This window comes from Cydia splendana, chromosome Z, assembly GCF_910591565.1.
Source record: "Cydia splendana chromosome Z, ilCydSple1.2, whole genome shotgun sequence".
In the NCBI taxonomy this organism is placed as follows: Eukaryota; Metazoa; Arthropoda; class Insecta; order Lepidoptera; family Tortricidae; genus Cydia; species Cydia splendana.
This window is the reverse complement of record NC_085987.1, coordinates 12,892,261-12,909,609: the sequence shown is the minus strand read 5'-3', so window position 1 is coordinate 12,909,609 and position 17,349 is coordinate 12,892,261. Positions and strand designations below refer to the sequence as shown.

General features: G+C 34.5%; 1 protein-coding gene across 3 annotated transcripts in view; it reads left to right on the top strand.

Annotated features, from left to right (window-relative positions):
• Positions 1 to 1,003: 1,003 nt before the first annotated feature.
• The window catches only part of LOC134805102 (potassium voltage-gated channel unc-103), a 41,636-nt gene continuing 25,290 nt past the window's right edge, over positions 1,004 to 17,349 (top strand). The window contains exon 1 of one of the 3 annotated variants that reach the window (XM_063778401.1): positions 1,004 to 1,562. In XM_063778401.1, the coding sequence (XP_063634471.1) occupies positions 1,497 to 1,562 (66 nt within the window). In that variant the 5' untranslated portion in view covers positions 1,004 to 1,496. Of the gene's footprint in view, positions 1,563 to 10,883; positions 11,573 to 17,349 lie in introns of those variants that run through there. The other 2 variants (XM_063778400.1, XM_063778402.1) reach the window with 2 other exon arrangements.

Here is a 17,349-nt window from a genome sequence, read left to right as displayed (position 1 = left end):
TTACCAAGTGGTATAGTAATTCAATACACTTGGAAACATTTCTTAAGATGTAGAAGTCTTGTGTATCGGTGTAACTTCGCAGGTCGAAACGTCGCTGTGCTGTGGGTAGGGTAGCGAACAGCATAGGCACGGGAGGTCGTGTCGGCGGGGCGCGCGGCGGCGGCGGCGGCGGCGCGCGGCGCTGCCCGCCGCAGTATGACGCGGCTCGCGAGTCGCCCGCCCGCCCTCGCTCGCGCGATTACCACATAAACATTTACCGGACTTTAACCGATACGACCTTATATTATAATTATCATGTTGCCTACAATTTTAGGAATAGTGCCTTTTCGTTACATACAACGAAACATTAGCTTCTTGAGACAACTAAAAGCTCGTAGTTAAGTTATCTTGTGAACTGTGTCTGGTACGTAATCTTTTCTAAAACATGTTGCAGAGTTAAGAAAGTTCAGCTCGGTGGAAAACTCTCTGTCAATATTGAACATTATTCAGTTAATTTACTATGTTATAACTTTTCAATGTAGCTTATCACTCCAGTTAAAAGCTAATGATAATCATTCACGTCAACAAGCTTTCTAAATGAATATTAAATATTAACCACTTCTAGATGCCTTTTTAACGTAACGTGTTTAACTTAAATTGATAAAAAACGCTAAATAATTAAAACAAATTTGTCCGTTCAATGTGTAAATATAATTTACTTATAGAAGAACAAAGGACATTGTTTACAAGGAAGTAACGTAGCAACGCACATTTAAGTTTTTTAAATAAGTATCGTATCAATAAAATATTATTACTAAATATCAGAGTAGGAGATTACAAGTCCATGATTGACCTTACCTCTCTATCAAACAATTAAAATAAAGGAATTCATAATATATTTAAGTGCAATGGGATAAATTAACATATAAGTAATATAGTTATAAAGTTTCATAATTTGGTGACTATTGGGCAAAAATCTCCCCACGCACAAGGTAGCAAAATTCCACACTAAATATAAATTATCTAGGTTTTACTGTCAAGAATTTCATAACACACTGTACACATATATATACATAATATGTTGTATATGCTCCACCGTACATATGGAGGAACTTGGCCTTATCGCCCACTCCATCTTCTATTTTACTTAATATTAGTTCCACGAGAACCAAACTTCGTTGACCTCAATTCGGTAACAGAAGAGTTTTAGGGTCAACTGTGATATTAAGCAAAAAATGACTATTAATTATATGTGTGTTACTTAAAACGTGTGAGTTAAGTTCAGATCACATTTAGGTAAGCCGATGTGGAGTCGCGAGGGGCTGATGTACCTACTGGAAGGCTCAGTGATTTTTCATTAGTTTAAAAATGTAATCAATCTAAACGTCGTTACAACGAACGCAATTCACATGGTTCACAAGTAAAACATGAAAGACTGCCTAAATAAAAATATCACATGAATACAATACTGTATTAATAGAAAACATAAGTAAGGAACCCGACGATCAGTTGTGGTCATGGAAAACGGTGCCTTAAAATATGGGAGCAACAACAACAATAACGAGATCGCGGAGGAGAAGGTGGTGAGTACAACCAAGTACAACTCATATTTATTCCATTTCTTTAAACGTCACACTTTTATTTTTCATTTAAAACAGTGGCATTACGTTTAGGGTTGTAGGTCAAATTTATCAAAAGTTATGAAGGAGTGGTTTTCGAGAAAAAAGAAACACGAATTATTATTTTCAACATCCGTTAGGCTCATTGTTCAGGCTCATAAGGGTCTTTTCATATGCTGCAATGATTTTTGCTATTCATAAATCATAAGTAGGACGATTTAAATTCAGATTTATAGTAGGTACTACTACCTAAGTCTTTTTCCATTTTTCCTTAAACATCATTTTCAAAAAAGCAAGTGGTCTAATCCATTTATTTTTCTGCTTCAACATTAATTTGGGGTTCTTTTTAACGATTACAATTTATGTTTATTTAACTATCGATTTATTCATCACTTACGTAGGTAAGTACCTTTATTCTTTACGTGGTTGACTCGCCTACTATCGTAAGGGTATCTAAATTTTAGAAAACAATATTTATATTAAAATTACCTAAGTTCCTTTGCTCGGGCGGGTAATTCATGGATTGCTAAGTGAAAGTTATAAACGAAAGTGTTCTACTTATGGTCGGCAACTCGTAAGATAGGCTACGTCACGCAGCCTACGCTCGGCGGTATCGAAGAGGGATGAGCACTGAACGTGGCGATTAGCACGCCATAGTTCAAGGACTCGCACACCTCACTGACCTCGCGCAGATTAACCACAGTACAGCATTGCATAACACCACTTTACATTGATTTCTTAAGTACAAGCCGTAACCCTTTACCCGCTAATATATATGTCAAAAGCTAATAGACGTCGTCGATAACGTTTTAGTATCGACGTAGGTCGTAGGTAAGTTCTATTTAAATATGATGTCTAACAAAATGTTCCTACACTTACCCGTTGTGGTAATTTTCCTTCTATTTAAAATATAGTTATATATAAATTGTAATATTTTTGTGTTTTAATTCAAAGATTCGATTTTTAACATGCTACTTAATAGGTATACACAACACATACACTGACCTAGGGCCCGATTCGGATTTTGAAATAGACATCTATTAGATATCTTTTAGACATTCACCAAGATACGATAACGATATGTTTAAGATCTAACCTATCAAATTTGACATTTGCGCGATTCTGGAGATACTCTTGAACGATTTCCACAGGATATGCCTTAGAGATCCAATTCACGTCAATCTTACTCTATCTAACGTAAAAGTGACATTGGTTGCCCGAATTGCGTTGCAAGAGAACTAGTTGATATCTACACTATAACGTATCTAGAATGGATCTAGTACATGTCGTCTCTTGTGAATATCTTGAAGTTCGAATACGGCAGTTAATCAGTAGGTAATCACTGACAAGTAAGATACTGAAAGAGCATTAAGAAATCATATCGAAAAGTTTATTATCGTGTGATGGCTACGATGTCAAATGATAAAACTGCGACCATCATAAGTCAGCAGTAACCTTTATACATAGCAAAATGGGTTTTCGCCGGCGTAAGTGCAACATTACTATTAATGTAGGTATTGTGCAACATCACTATTTTACATATAACGTCAAATCTAACGGGTCGATGTTATAAAGCGAATTTTGTATCTACCAGCTGACAACTTGGTATTTCTTTCTTTAATTGTGGATCCATTTAGGGTGAACGGTAATTTCGTTGTTCAAAAGGTACTTTTTCATGAAATATTCGATATAAAGAAAACTTAAATGGATTAACAATTAAAGACCGTGACTATATTATAGGTACTATAGCGTGCTTGCTTGGCGAAGATAAAATTGTATGCATAATTTAAATGTGTTGCATTGCAGTCAATCCTGGTAAGTATCCTTGAACGGCGTTTATATAACACTTAACATTACCTACTTACCTACAGATAAAGTGCCTACTATTATCAAGTAGTTATTTGTGATAGCGGAAACGTCAAAGAAAATTAGACGTAATAAGATTACTATAATTAGTTGGAAACCTAAAGCCTAGTTCACATTTGTGTGATGTGTTGTGTAGTGATGCATAACGGTAATCGGTTTTACATTTAGGTACTATGGTTGCATTTACATTTCTCTGACGCAGCGTGCATCACAGAAATGTGAATGCGTCACGACACATCAGACAAATGTGATTCCAGCTATTAAGCTTACAGCGGATATTTAATCCGATCCAGTTTACCATGATTGAGTACATATTCACAAAATTTACTTAAGTATGTATACCTATACATACTATTAAACAACTACCTAGCTATTTTACTTAGGGTGAGGTATCAAGCCGGTTTATAGTATTATCGATTCAATATATTTCTTTAATGCAATCGTGTATGTCTCTAATTTAACATCCTGACTAACGACTTTACTAGCTAATCGATATGAAAAACCAATCGAAAATATCACAATTCGACCTACACATCTTTCATGTTAATAATTTCACTAGTACCATCACGCTCCGCGATTGTTGCGCCATTTAGGGTCCTAGCTAATTTGGTTTTTCAATACTTACGCTATAGAATTTCCAATTTAGCAAGAACCCTAAATGGCATAACAATCCCGTGTTGTGACTGAGAAAAAGAAAATTTATATTGATTCGATTTACTAAATCTATCCAACAAATTTTATTGCGCACTCTAACTCTAACGCCTTGATAACAGAGGCGTGTTCAGATTTTTGTGAGCGCCTTGGACGCTCCGATATATCTGATGGCGACTGTACGTACTGTATATCTACAATAATATGGACAACATTGATAAAATTTTCAGCATAAGTCTTTCAAACATAAATACCGAGATAGATTTCATTCTTGAAAAATAAGTGTTGGCGCAGAACTGTAAAAAAGGGTAAACCTTAACATGTTTACGTAGTTGTTAATAATAAAACACTGCGATAATTTTATGCCTACTGACGATCACTTTAGGTGACCGGAGTGTAACTAAAAATGTTATGTATGTTACTATCATTTCACAAACTCTCAGGCCAATTCGAAGGTACACTTGCATCAGAATGATGTCATTTAGTTATCGTGCGACTCGCTCGCACCAATATATGTACGGACAAGTACGAGCGAAATGCACGATAACTGAATAACATTATTTACTTAGATGTCATTTTTGAAACATAATAAAAACACTTAAATTAAAAACTTATAAATAAATTGATATCAGTGTACGTTCGACTTGGCCTGTTGTATCAATTTCGACGTGTTTTTTTAACTATAAATTCCAGAAGGAAATTTAGTGTTGCTTTGCTAAATTTACATGTTGTTATTAACTGACTTACCTCTCTGCCTGCCAAGCGAAAGTTATGTGTTACCAAGTTTACCAACCAACGAAACAAATTGTACCTATAAAATTAATCTAGGTTGAGATTAAACTTTTCGCCGCCACGTCAAAAATTGCACGTGGACAACCCGTATAACATATCAAGTCGTGGCGTATGGGGCACGAAATGCACAGACTTTATATAAACTCAATGGCGGCGAAAACGTTAACTAGTTTCAATTTTACCTGGCATATACGCATTTTATTGTATGCTTAAATTGCTTAACTCTCTCTATTCGTATATTCGTAATTTAGGTCAATAAAAAAGTAGAAATAACCCAACCTGTTTTTAAGTTTACAACTTTACAACAGAACGTTGACGAGGTATTTGCGACAAAAAATATTGCCAGAAACCAGAACCGGTAAATCCGAGTGCATTTGTACCTCAGTATAATATGAGCTTTATGCTACTCGCGCCAACTACGCTATCCAATTATTGCACATTGAGACTGCAGAGACTTTTTGCCATATCGTGTGGTGCAGTGGAGTTATCGTTGCATAGGTCCTAGAATAGCTGTGAAACCATTTGCTTTTATACCTACATCATAATATTTATGTACGAAATCGCCTAACGAAACTTCAATAAGGTGGTGGTACTGGTGCTCGACGCGATCCCTAAGCCGAAGTGACAGCAGGGAGTCATCTATTGGGCATTAGCATGTCGAGCACTAGTACCTTAGTGAATGGTAAAATATTGGTAAAAAACAATCAAGTCCAAATTGAATTAAAAAATAATTTGTAATGAAAGAAATGAAAAAGTGTATGAAATACTTGCGTGATCGTCAACTTGGCTAGACCCTAAAAATACATAATCCCAATATCAATAGCAGGGACAACTATTACGGGATATGGCATAAATACCAGAATAACATGCCGGTTTGCGCTTAGGTAGGTTATATGTATATTAGAAAAGTATATCAGTAATTAGGGATCCTTTTAATTTACCGAAACTTTTTTTGGCCAAATTTCGTTTCCCAACCAAATTTTACCAACTGCACGTTTGTCAACTCAATCTTACCCAGATAAACATTTGACAAACTTAAATTCCGAAAAATGATCATTTCCCAAACTGTTACTTTACATCTTTTATAAGATCATTTTTTTCCCCAAATGTTTTACTTAAACTATAAATGTTCGCTCGAATTTATTTTTGTCAAATAAATCATTGGACAAAATTATTTTGTCCAAAAATATCTTTACTTAAAAAATGTTTGTTCAAATAAATGTATTAGAAAATTTAGAAAACCACTAGTTGACAAATTATGTCTATCCCAAACATTATGTTAGGTATTAAAAATGTGTTACGGCTAGGTTAGGTAAAGTGGGTGCTTAGTTTGGTTTGGTAAAATTAAACAGCCCGAAAGCTACCAAAAATAAAACCTATACATATTTTTACCTAGATAGGTTCGTTAGTTACCTTGTGTTCCTCAGAGCAGAAAATAGAAGCCCCGCGAAGCGGGGCTTCGTCGACCGGCTGCCGGGTCTCACTTGCTTTAAAAAAAGGTATTGTTATCGGAGCCCCCGCATTGAAAAAAAAACACTACAGGACTACCTATATTTTTACCTAGATAGGTTCGTTAGTTACCTTGTATTCCTCAGAGCAGAAAAAAGAAAGTTTGAAAAAATAGAAAGCACGTTTTGTTTCGGTTTTTGTATTCTTTGGTAAGTACTCATTTGGAGTAATTAAAATTTATTCAAATAAAAATTCGCTATTTCTTTTTTTGATAACTGTTACATTTGTCATGTTTTGTTATGGTTTTTGTATTCTTTGGCAACTAATAATTTCAAGTAATTAAAATTTGGTAAAATAAATGTTGCCAAAGTAAGGAAATGTCAAAATTTTTTTTGCATATCGTTCTCTTGAAAAATATTTAAATGCGACTTGTTTAGTTGGGAAATGATTAGTTGACTTTTATATTTTTGGGATAAATTGTTTGGGATATGAAAATCTGGCAAAAAAATTCGGTAATCCATTAGTAACCCCAGTAATTAACAAAGTTTGAAATTGTGTAAGGTAAACGTACTGGTGCTCGACGCGGTCCCAGTACGTGTCATCTTGAAACTTAAGTCAATGCCAATAGAGGTGACAGCAAGGTGTCATCTATTGGGCATTAGCATGTCGAGCACTAGTACGTTTACATTATGGTACGGAAACTAGGGCGTGCTCCTGGAATCCATCATGAGCCGAGAACAAGACTTGCACTTGGCCGAATTTCATTAATAAAGTACTTATTCGCAGACGTGTCCTTTAACAGAGTAACGTTTGGCAAAATTTCATTGCACAGAGTACCTAGCCGTTTTGCAAGAGTATGAGGAGCGTGCATGAACTGTAGATGGCAGCACAGAAGCCCTCTATTCATTAGCGCGAAGCATTATGTCAAGTTTCCATTTTTGTTTTAAACCACGAGATGACAGGCCCTACTATGCGAAATAGAGCCATCGTGAAGTGTAGGGGCAGCACCTGATTAAAAGCGTAAATTGTTTTATCTTTCGTGCGAAAGACCTTGCAACAAATCGCATGCGATGTTTGATACATTACTGACCTAGGTGCAACATATTTCAATCGAAAATAACTTGAGTACTTAATGAAAACATAAAAAAACTGTATTATTTGCTTAAACGAAAAAAGTACTCTACTAAATGTAATTTTTCCAATAATAGTTCTGCTAATTTACACAGAAGCGAACTCGGGGCCGATTTTTGAATTACCTTCGAGCAATAGAAATTGGGAATCTAGTGGTATTGACCAACCGTTGACCGTTTTCAATTCTATTAGTAGAATTTGAATGGCTTATATATATATTGAAGGGAGCCACATGAAAGCGAGCGCTCGAAATTCAAAAATCGGCCCCTGACCGATAATTGAACTAAGAGTCAAGAGTCTAAAGTCGCACCAAGAAAAGTCTGCAGCGGATTTGATAGCCCACGCAGTGTAAGTGTTATTTATACGTCATAATTTCATAGAAGTTTGACGTTTAAAATGACACTTGCACTGCGTGGGCTATCAAAATCGCTGCAAATTTTTCACGGTCTGACTCTACGTCAAACGTTAGTTAATCAAAAGTTACATCTACAAATGCAAAGCATTCTGCGAAACGATGTTCGGCGAAACGTTGCCTGCGAATCGAAGGTATCACTTAGGGACATAGGGACTTAAATAAATCAAAAATATCAGCCCAGACGACCCGGGACAGACAGTCCTGGCGAAGAATTACTAGGAGCGCCGACCCCAAATGATGGTATTAAGGCTAGGAAGAAGAAGAAGTTAAAAAAATATATGTCTCATTTTTAGGACGAATAATTTATTTTAAATATCATCGTGACGTGACGTTACACAGTTCAGATAATTATTTTATTTCTTTATAACCGTAGTATTGATAAGACGGTAATCTAAGATACACACACGTATGTCTATTTAATTAATCATTCCAGATAAGAATGTATCAGTTTACAAGCATCTTTAACCTATATTACAAGTAAAGTTTGAAAATATCTGATAAATACATTATCAACGACAGAGAAGTGCAAAGTTAATTATGATGAAATCTATTATATACGAATAAAGAAACTATTCAGGGTGATTCAGGAGATTTAGATAGTTAGTACATTAAAGCATCTGTTTAGTACCGGTATTAGTGAGATTACCGTTTATTAAAAAAAAAAAAGCTTATCATTTACAACAAGCATGGTCAGGTGATTTTTCCTTTATAAGGGGAGCAACATTTGAAGAATATAATATATATATACAATATTATACATATTCATTTCAAACAAATGTTACCTACATTATACGATATACTAAAAACTTACTTTGTCGATAAATTCGTTAACTTCTTATTCAATCTGCGAACCTATATACTTATATTATGATAATGATTGACCAATTAAACAGTGATTTTAAGACAGACATTTGTGAGACGCGACTGTAGAAACACGCGTAAGGAAACATAACTAGAGTTAGACCAAGAAAAGTCTGCAACGATTTTGATAGAGTACGCAGTGCAAGTGTTATTTCTACGTCATAATTTCATAGAAGTTTGATGTTTAAATTAACACTTGCACTGTGTGTGCTACCAAAATCGTTGCAGACTTTTCTTGGTCTAACTCTAGCTGGGCTAGCACATGATTGGCATGACAGTATCTCGCGGCGAGATAGACTACTTACCCGTCCCTCTTTAATTAACATAGTTAGAAATAGACGGGTAGTCTTGGGTAGACGGGTGGGCGCGAATCATGTGCTAGGCCTACAGATCCACGAATATAAATAAATGAGTTCGAATTCGTACCCTGTCATAGCTACAATATTTTATTGAGTTTAAAGTACCACAATTTCCCATTTTTCTGTTACCCACTACTTCCCCAATAATTTGACTCACACGCCATCATAATTGGTACTAAGCTAGCATTCACAACACTTTGAATTGATACATTAAGGTTACAGGGTAAGAATACATAACATAAGTAGTATTGCCGTTTTTTTACATTGATGTACCTACCTAAACGAAAAAAAAACACATTTTTAAACAAATTCGTTTTGGTTGATAAATGTGTAACTTTTAGCAGAACGTAGGTTAAATTTGTGACAACACTATGTACGAGTTAAGGTGATAGTCCATTTCCAACGACAGCAGCACTACCATTCATTTTACTATGGAAATTGACAATAACACCGACGCGTTTCCTACTAGTAGTGCAGCTGCGGTCAGAAATGGAATGTTACCCTAAGACACATGCTTAACTTGGAAGTTTTCAGCGAGATGACAAATGTAAGGTAATTTTTGAGGAAAAAACCTTGTTTAAACATTGGATGCAAGTATATAATAGGAGAACCCTTTGATAAATATTCCCGGGTTTCAAATATAAAATATGAAGCGTAGATTAGTTATATTTATGGTTTAAACGAAAAAGGCCTAAAATCACAAAAGGGTGACGGCGTGCAATGTAACCCAGTAATTTACAGATCTATGAATGACAACATTGCCCATCACTAAAAACGGCTTCGGGTTGTCACTTTCGAATGTTTTACACAACTGCGTGAGTAAAAGAAGGTAATGTTTGTACACCAAAGTAGCTTTATAAATATACTGTGTTTCATTTCTCTCGTTATCCTTCGTTTAGATGTTTTATCTCTTTGACGTGTGAAAAATACAGGATTCATTGTTCATTCATAATTCATTGTTTTCCATTAAACTATTCTAACACATTTTCTCAATTGTGACAAATCTAACACTTTTGCAATGCTGTATGCGACTTATAAGGAAAAAAGAGGAAAATCGGTTAGGTAACATTGCCCACCCATTTTGTACAGAAGTTTACGTATTTAAACCTACGCGTACCGTTTATCTTGAAGTGACCAACGTCTTACGAGCTGTACTTCGATCCTAAATTGACATAGACGTTATTGAATGTGACATTGATGAATCACACGCTACGCTCGTGATTCAATTTTGAAATTCAGTCGATTGCTCGGGTATCAATATTAGCACGAGGGGTTAAACAACAGCTTTTCCGCCTTGTTGGCAAGGTTGTTGGTTTGAACCAATAACTATTGTTCTAATTTCGAATATAATTTGATGTTTTGGTTATGTATAAACTGTATTGTACCATTTGTACCGTACGCATTTAGGGATTTAAATGTTCTAGATTCTGACATCCTGATTATTTAATCCTCTGATTCATACTTTCTGAAACAATCACGTTTTATAGGCTAGCTTGAGTTCCTTCAGTAAGATTACTTAATATTGTACTTATAATGTCATATTAAATAGCATTTTATCAATGTAAAATTCTTGTTCAATCTCATCATGTTCCTAATGCAGTTTTGGCAAGAATCTAAAGTGTAACTACACAAATTGAAACAACTAATTTAAGCACTATGCAATCCATTTAATAGACCTAGTTTACTTAAAAGGATTATAAATAAAACCTAGTCAGTTTGACATGGCAACATTAATAGCTACATGCAGGTACCTATTGTCCAAAATATCGGTTGTAGTGCGAGTGCGTGAAGCGCGAGTTTGCGCCGTGGCGCTCTTGTTCGGGCGGGCCCGGCGGCCGTCGGCGCCCGTCGCGCCCCCGTTCGCGCCCCCGTCCGCGCCGCGGCAGCGACCTCTTGCGCCAGCTCCACAGTCCTCCCTCCAGTTTACGTCCGGTGACCACGCTGCCGGACTCCGCCGTTTCTTACACTGCCATCCAATTGTTATCAAAAATCGTTCCTGGGCCGGGCGCCTCCAGAGAACTCGGACGCGATCTTTAACGCTAACTACCACGCATTTATACAATTTATTATACATTACAAATTCTAAAGTGAAAACATACCTTAAAATAGTCAAGTGCTTAATCGATCGACCGCATTGAAAAGTAAAACTGTTATTATCGTTTTGCAGACGAGCTTTGCGGTTTTTGTTGCACTGCGATAGGCGTTTAATACTTTATTTACACACATTGAGATGTGTGCCCGAATCTAAGAAATAAACCAGTGCGTCGTCCCGTGCTTAGTTGACTCAGTGAAAGCTCAGGCTGTGTTCAGTGCGTCAAAGCTCGAGAGCGTTGCCTTGTCGTTTCTTTACTTGCGCGCTTAAGCGATTATTTTTCCGTTTGTTTAACGTTTATTTTGATTTGCTTTAATTGTGAAAAACGCGATCCATGCTTGGAGTTATGACTACCATGGTATGGTTTTCTTTGTCTATGTTATGTAGGATTTTTAAACCATGAGAAATTATTGCACTATCTAGTCATACTTTGTCCTTACGCCATAGAAAATAAAATCTATTTAAATTTTATAGGCCTTGTGATTAGTTATGGACTGCATTTCTCGTGATTTATAAAAGTACTGTATTTTGTATAAGTATGTTTATTCTAATATATCCATAATACATAGTGTGCATTATAGAAGCCAAACATTCATTTGCAACAACTCTCCGCACATATTTAATATTTATATCCATACATTTACTTTGCCTACTCTTTTTTATTCTAATTGTATATACGTATTTAATATTAGGTATAGATAACTATATGATATATACCTAGGCACGTTATCATGCAGCTTGTTGCTTAGGGGGTGGTCTTCAGTAATTCTTTGGATGCACGTGTAGGTTTTTTCTATACTAAGGAGTTACTCAGCCTACAGAACACATCAAAGCTCTGCTAAGTTGTATCAAAATCTGCATCCGTCAAAGCATTTGTCCGTTTAGAACACATGTGTAGAGTCTGTGCGGAAAGAGAAGAGTCATAGAATATATTGTTTCCCTTATATTCCACGACTCTTCTTTTTCCGTACAGACTCTACGTGTGTAACATTCAATTTCGAAACTTAACAAGGCATTCGGACATTCAGGGCTTTATATCGAAGTGGATGCAAGAAATGTACAAGTTAGTACGTCTTGTTTAAGTAGAGCTGGCAAGTGTTCAACGGGTATATGTCCTCCCCTGCCCGGGCGTCGCGGCGTCGCCGATGGCGTCGCAGGGCGCCGAGCTGGCAGACCGACTGGCGGCGCGCGGACGCCGGCCCGGCCTAACATTACGCAATCATACATCACACCCTACTCCCACCACACAATTCATGTTGCCAAAATCTTTACATATAGTAGCATTTTTCATAACATAATAGTACTTTATAAAATTGAAGTTATAGAAGCGAGGTACAATCAGCAGATGCAGCTGAATGAACGAGGCGTTCAAAATTATCTAAGTACACTTGCTCTTCATACCTATCATATCGTGTTGTTCGCTAAAGCATAACTAAGTACTTCAGCTGCTGCTTGTAAATCCACTCAACGACATCAACCCTAAAACTTTATCTAGCAATGCTTACACAATTACCGCTTACTGCTCTTATTGGTACCATTGACCGGGGTGACTTTCAAATGCAGGAGCGACTTTAAAATTCTAGTTTTTAATCCATAATATATAATTATGCGAGATTTTTTGCAGTAGGTGAATATGAATATATAGTAATCTAACTAGTTACAGGGACATTTTCAGTAAATAATGAATAATAGTAATTATTTTGCTTTTATTTTGACGACCATTCTGGCCTAGTGGATAGTGACCCTGCCTGCGAAGCCGATGGTCCTGGGTTCGAATCCCAGTAAGGGCATTTATTTGTGTGATGAACACTAATATTTGTTCCTGAGTCATGGGTGTTTTCTATGTATATAAGTATGTATTTATCTATATAAGTATGTATATCGTCGCTTAGCACCCATAGTACAAGCTTTGCTTAGTTTGGGGCTAGGTTGATCTGTGTAAGATGTCCCCTAATAAAAAAAAAAAAAAAAAAAAAATATGCCCGTTTTAAATCTATCAAAATAACCCCAAATTTTCCAAAGTCACCCCGGTCTACGGTACTTCAAATGATAACTTGAGAACAGTACCTTAAATAAATTATTGATCGTATATTGTTGCAAAGAAAAGTAAAAACAGTCGGGGTATGATGAATAATTTAATAAGTTATATGAAATTCAGAATCTTAAATATTTTTATGCCGGTAGGTATATAATTTGGAAAATACGAACTATGAAAGTATGAAATCATTAGGAACCGAAATAAATCTACATATGTACTTATATATATAAATGCGTGTGTCCTGACTGACTCAACAACGCAGAGCCGAAACTACAAAAGCAAGAAAGTTGAAATTTGCACACTAGGTTACATTTATAATGTGTTCAAGAGATAAGAAGCGAATTTGAGAAATTCCACCCCTAAGGGAGTTTTATGGGGTTCAAGTTCTTTTTTAAGCTATGAACTTGAAACTTGGTAAAAGGGCATTATATTAAAATGGAATAAAACTGATTTCACCGTTTTGAAAATTCATTCCCTAAGTTGGTGAAAAATGGGTTGAAAGTTTCCATCGAAAACGATTTTTTTTTCTAAATAGTGAACTATCTTTTCCTGCATAATGTTCTATGCTCATGCAGAATATTTATTCTGCATGAGCATGTTGGTGGTTATTTAACCACCAACATACAAATCCATGCATACGAAATCGCGGGCAACAGCTCTAGTGTTTATATAACCAAAGAGAATAGAGTGTATAGAGACGGATTGTCAAAGTAAATTATGTAGCCACTGTAAATTAACTGCCACCTTTCGACAGAACATAAACCTGTTAGAATGCCACACGGTGGGCTGAAAATCGAATTTTCTTGGAATAGCTAGAAGTCAAATGGCGCACGGTGGGCTGAAAATCGACCTCCATAGAAATAGAAACCTAAGTCTTAAATTTGGATTTTTTTCTTGGAATAGCTTTTGTTGGGTATTATTATGTCCCAAAATGAATCTTAGTTCATTTGGTTAGGAAAATAATTAATTATATATTTTTTTTCAAAAATATTGTATGAAGCGTATCAGAAAAATAAGATTTTCTTCGAAAATATTAAGTTAACCGTAATATCCTCGCAAGTGCTTTTGGTACTAATTATTTATGTTTTTTTGACATTATCAGAATCTTGCTACAGGATGCACTTTAAAAAAAAAACGATAATTTTAATATATTTTTTTATTTTTTTATTTTTTATTGTAATGCGTTTATACTCATTATTTTGACTATAAAACATGAATCTGAGTTTGTTTGAATCAAAAACTTACGCGTAGTGAATTGTTGTTCGAATCAAATGTATGGAGCGTATGAGTAAAATGGTTTTATTTTCAATTTACTACTCTTAACTCTCGTAAGTTTATGACTCAATGATTCTTTTTAGTCAAAATAATGAAAAATTATATTTCAATATAAAAAAAGTCTTTGGTTATTTTTTAATAAGTGCACACGGTAGTCCTGGTTATGTCAAAAGATCTTAAATGATTGGTACTTTAAGCATCTGCAAGGATATTACGGTTTACTTTAAATTTGTGAAGAAAATCCCGTATTTATTTTCTTTTTTATATTGAAATAGCTTTTTTCGTTATTTTGACTAAAAAGAATCATTGAGTCATAAACTTACGAGAGTTACGAGTAGTCAATTGAAAATAAAACCATTAAATCCTTATACATTATTACTATGTAACCTCTATATTATCTGTGTACTTAATGAAAGAGATAGGTGTTTGACAAATTAACATATTGACAACTAATTTCGGATTATTTTTAATTTTTGAAGAAAAATCCGTTTTATTCATACACTCCATACATTTGATTCGAACAAAAATCCACGACGCGTAAGTTTTTGATTCAAACAAACTCAGATTCATGTTTTAGTCAAAATAATGAGTATAAACGTATTTCAATAAAAATAAATTAAAATCATCGATGAAATAAAAAGTGCACCCTATGAGTAAAACGGAATTTTCTTCAAAAATTTAAAGTTAACCGTGTAAAGAACCAATCATTTAAGATCTTTTGACATAACCAGAACTACCGTGTGCACTTATTAAAAAATAACGAAGACTTTTTTTATATTGAAATATAATTTTTCATTATTTTGACTAAAAAGAATCATTGAGTCATAAACTTACGAGAGTTAAGAGTAGTCAATTGAAAATAAAACCATTTTACTCATACGCTCTATACATTTGATTCGAACAACAATTCACTACGCGTAAGTTATAATAATGAATTAAATGTCATACCAGCTAAAAGCATATTTATCGATACTTATAATATTTTTATGTATAACGTTTTGTAGCATAATAATTTTCAACCATAATTTATTTAATTTATTTATTTATTTCAGTTATGCAAGGTCTGTAGAAGCCTTAAGAATGAATTTGTTTGGCATTTAATTAAAAATCACTTTGAAGTTAATTTGCATCTTATGATTAGTTGATTCAAACAAAATCAGATTCATGTTTTACTTATAGTCAAAATAATGAGTATAAATGTATTTCAATAAAAAATATAAAATAAATAAAAATATTAAAACTATCAATTTAAAAAAAAGTGCACCCTGTAGCAAGATTCTGATAATGTCAAAAAATCATAAATAATTAGTACCAAAAGCATCTGCGAGGATATTACGGTTAACTTATTATTTTCGAAGCAAATTTTATTTCTCTGATACGCTACATACAATAATTTTGAAAAAAAAAATATAATTAATTATTTTTCCAACCAAATTAACTAAGATTCATTTTGGGACATAATAATACGCAACAAAAGCTATTCCAAGAAAAAAAATCCAAATTTAAGACTTAGGTTTCTATTTCTATGGAGGTCGATTTTCAGCCCACCGTGCGCCATTTGACTTTGATCCTTATTCTTTCACTGATATGTGTTAACTTATTAAATATTAATATAAACGTCAAGTGGCGTTCTAACAGTTTTAATCGTCTGTCGAAAGATGGCAGTAAATGTACTGTAGCTACATAATTTACCATGATAGTAACTCTCTATTTCATATTATCTTTGATATAACTTTATGATTACCTATACACAATAATATACCTAAATAACGCGTAATGTATCATATATATAATAAATCAATTCTCGAAAAGGGCAATATTTTGAAAATTCACAATATTTATAATAATGGCTTAAGATAACAAAAATATACGATTTAACGTGTTTTCACGGTCAAATACTTACTATGGGCATCTACGGCGTAGCACTTCGTAGCGACTATGTGCGTGTACGTAACGTCATAACTATAATATGCGTCGTCGCATTCAAGTGAATATTTTGATTACAAGTCCTTTAAGTCGTTTAGTATGTATTGTGAGAGATGACGACAGCAAGTCCACAAAACCGCGAAATGAACAGCAAAGATCTGCAGCCTCTCAGGCTAGTATTAATCGATTTGTATCTTGGTGTAGAAACCACAAGTGTCACCACTGGCTACTGGCAGCTTGCCAACCAGGTTTATAACTGAACATACCTACAATAGATATCTTATCGTGACATTTCTTAAAATATGACGCATTAATTCTGACACAAATTATAGAAGACCTTACCTGCCTTAATATACATATTTACGGTCTTGAAAGATGAAAAGGAAAAATAATAGGTTATCTTGACATTAAATGCTAGTTACTTAGGTAACCACCAACAAAACTTATTTAATTACTAACGTCCATAACAAAACAAAGGTATCAACGTGGAGAAAATTTTGAGGTCTCTCTACATATGATCAGTTCTCAAAATTTTGAGGTCTCTCTACATAGTATGATCAGTTCTCAAAAACAGCTCTTATGTTATATAGCTTAGAAATATAGGTAAATGCTTGAAAATACAAACAATGTATTTATGTGTATTGATGTGTAGTGTGCATTGATATACTCATAAAACCAAAGTTTCATTATAGAGAAAATTAATTTTTTGAGTTGCCATATATGTCACCCAGATATTATTGGTACACTAGTTATATCAAAGAAAATCTGTCGCTATTATATAAATCAGTTTAAGATTAGCCACTGGCGCAGATTAGGTTATTATTATAATTATTTTACCGTATTTCTAGTTATATCATAAAACGTAGGTATGTACCTCATATCATTTCGAATAGAAA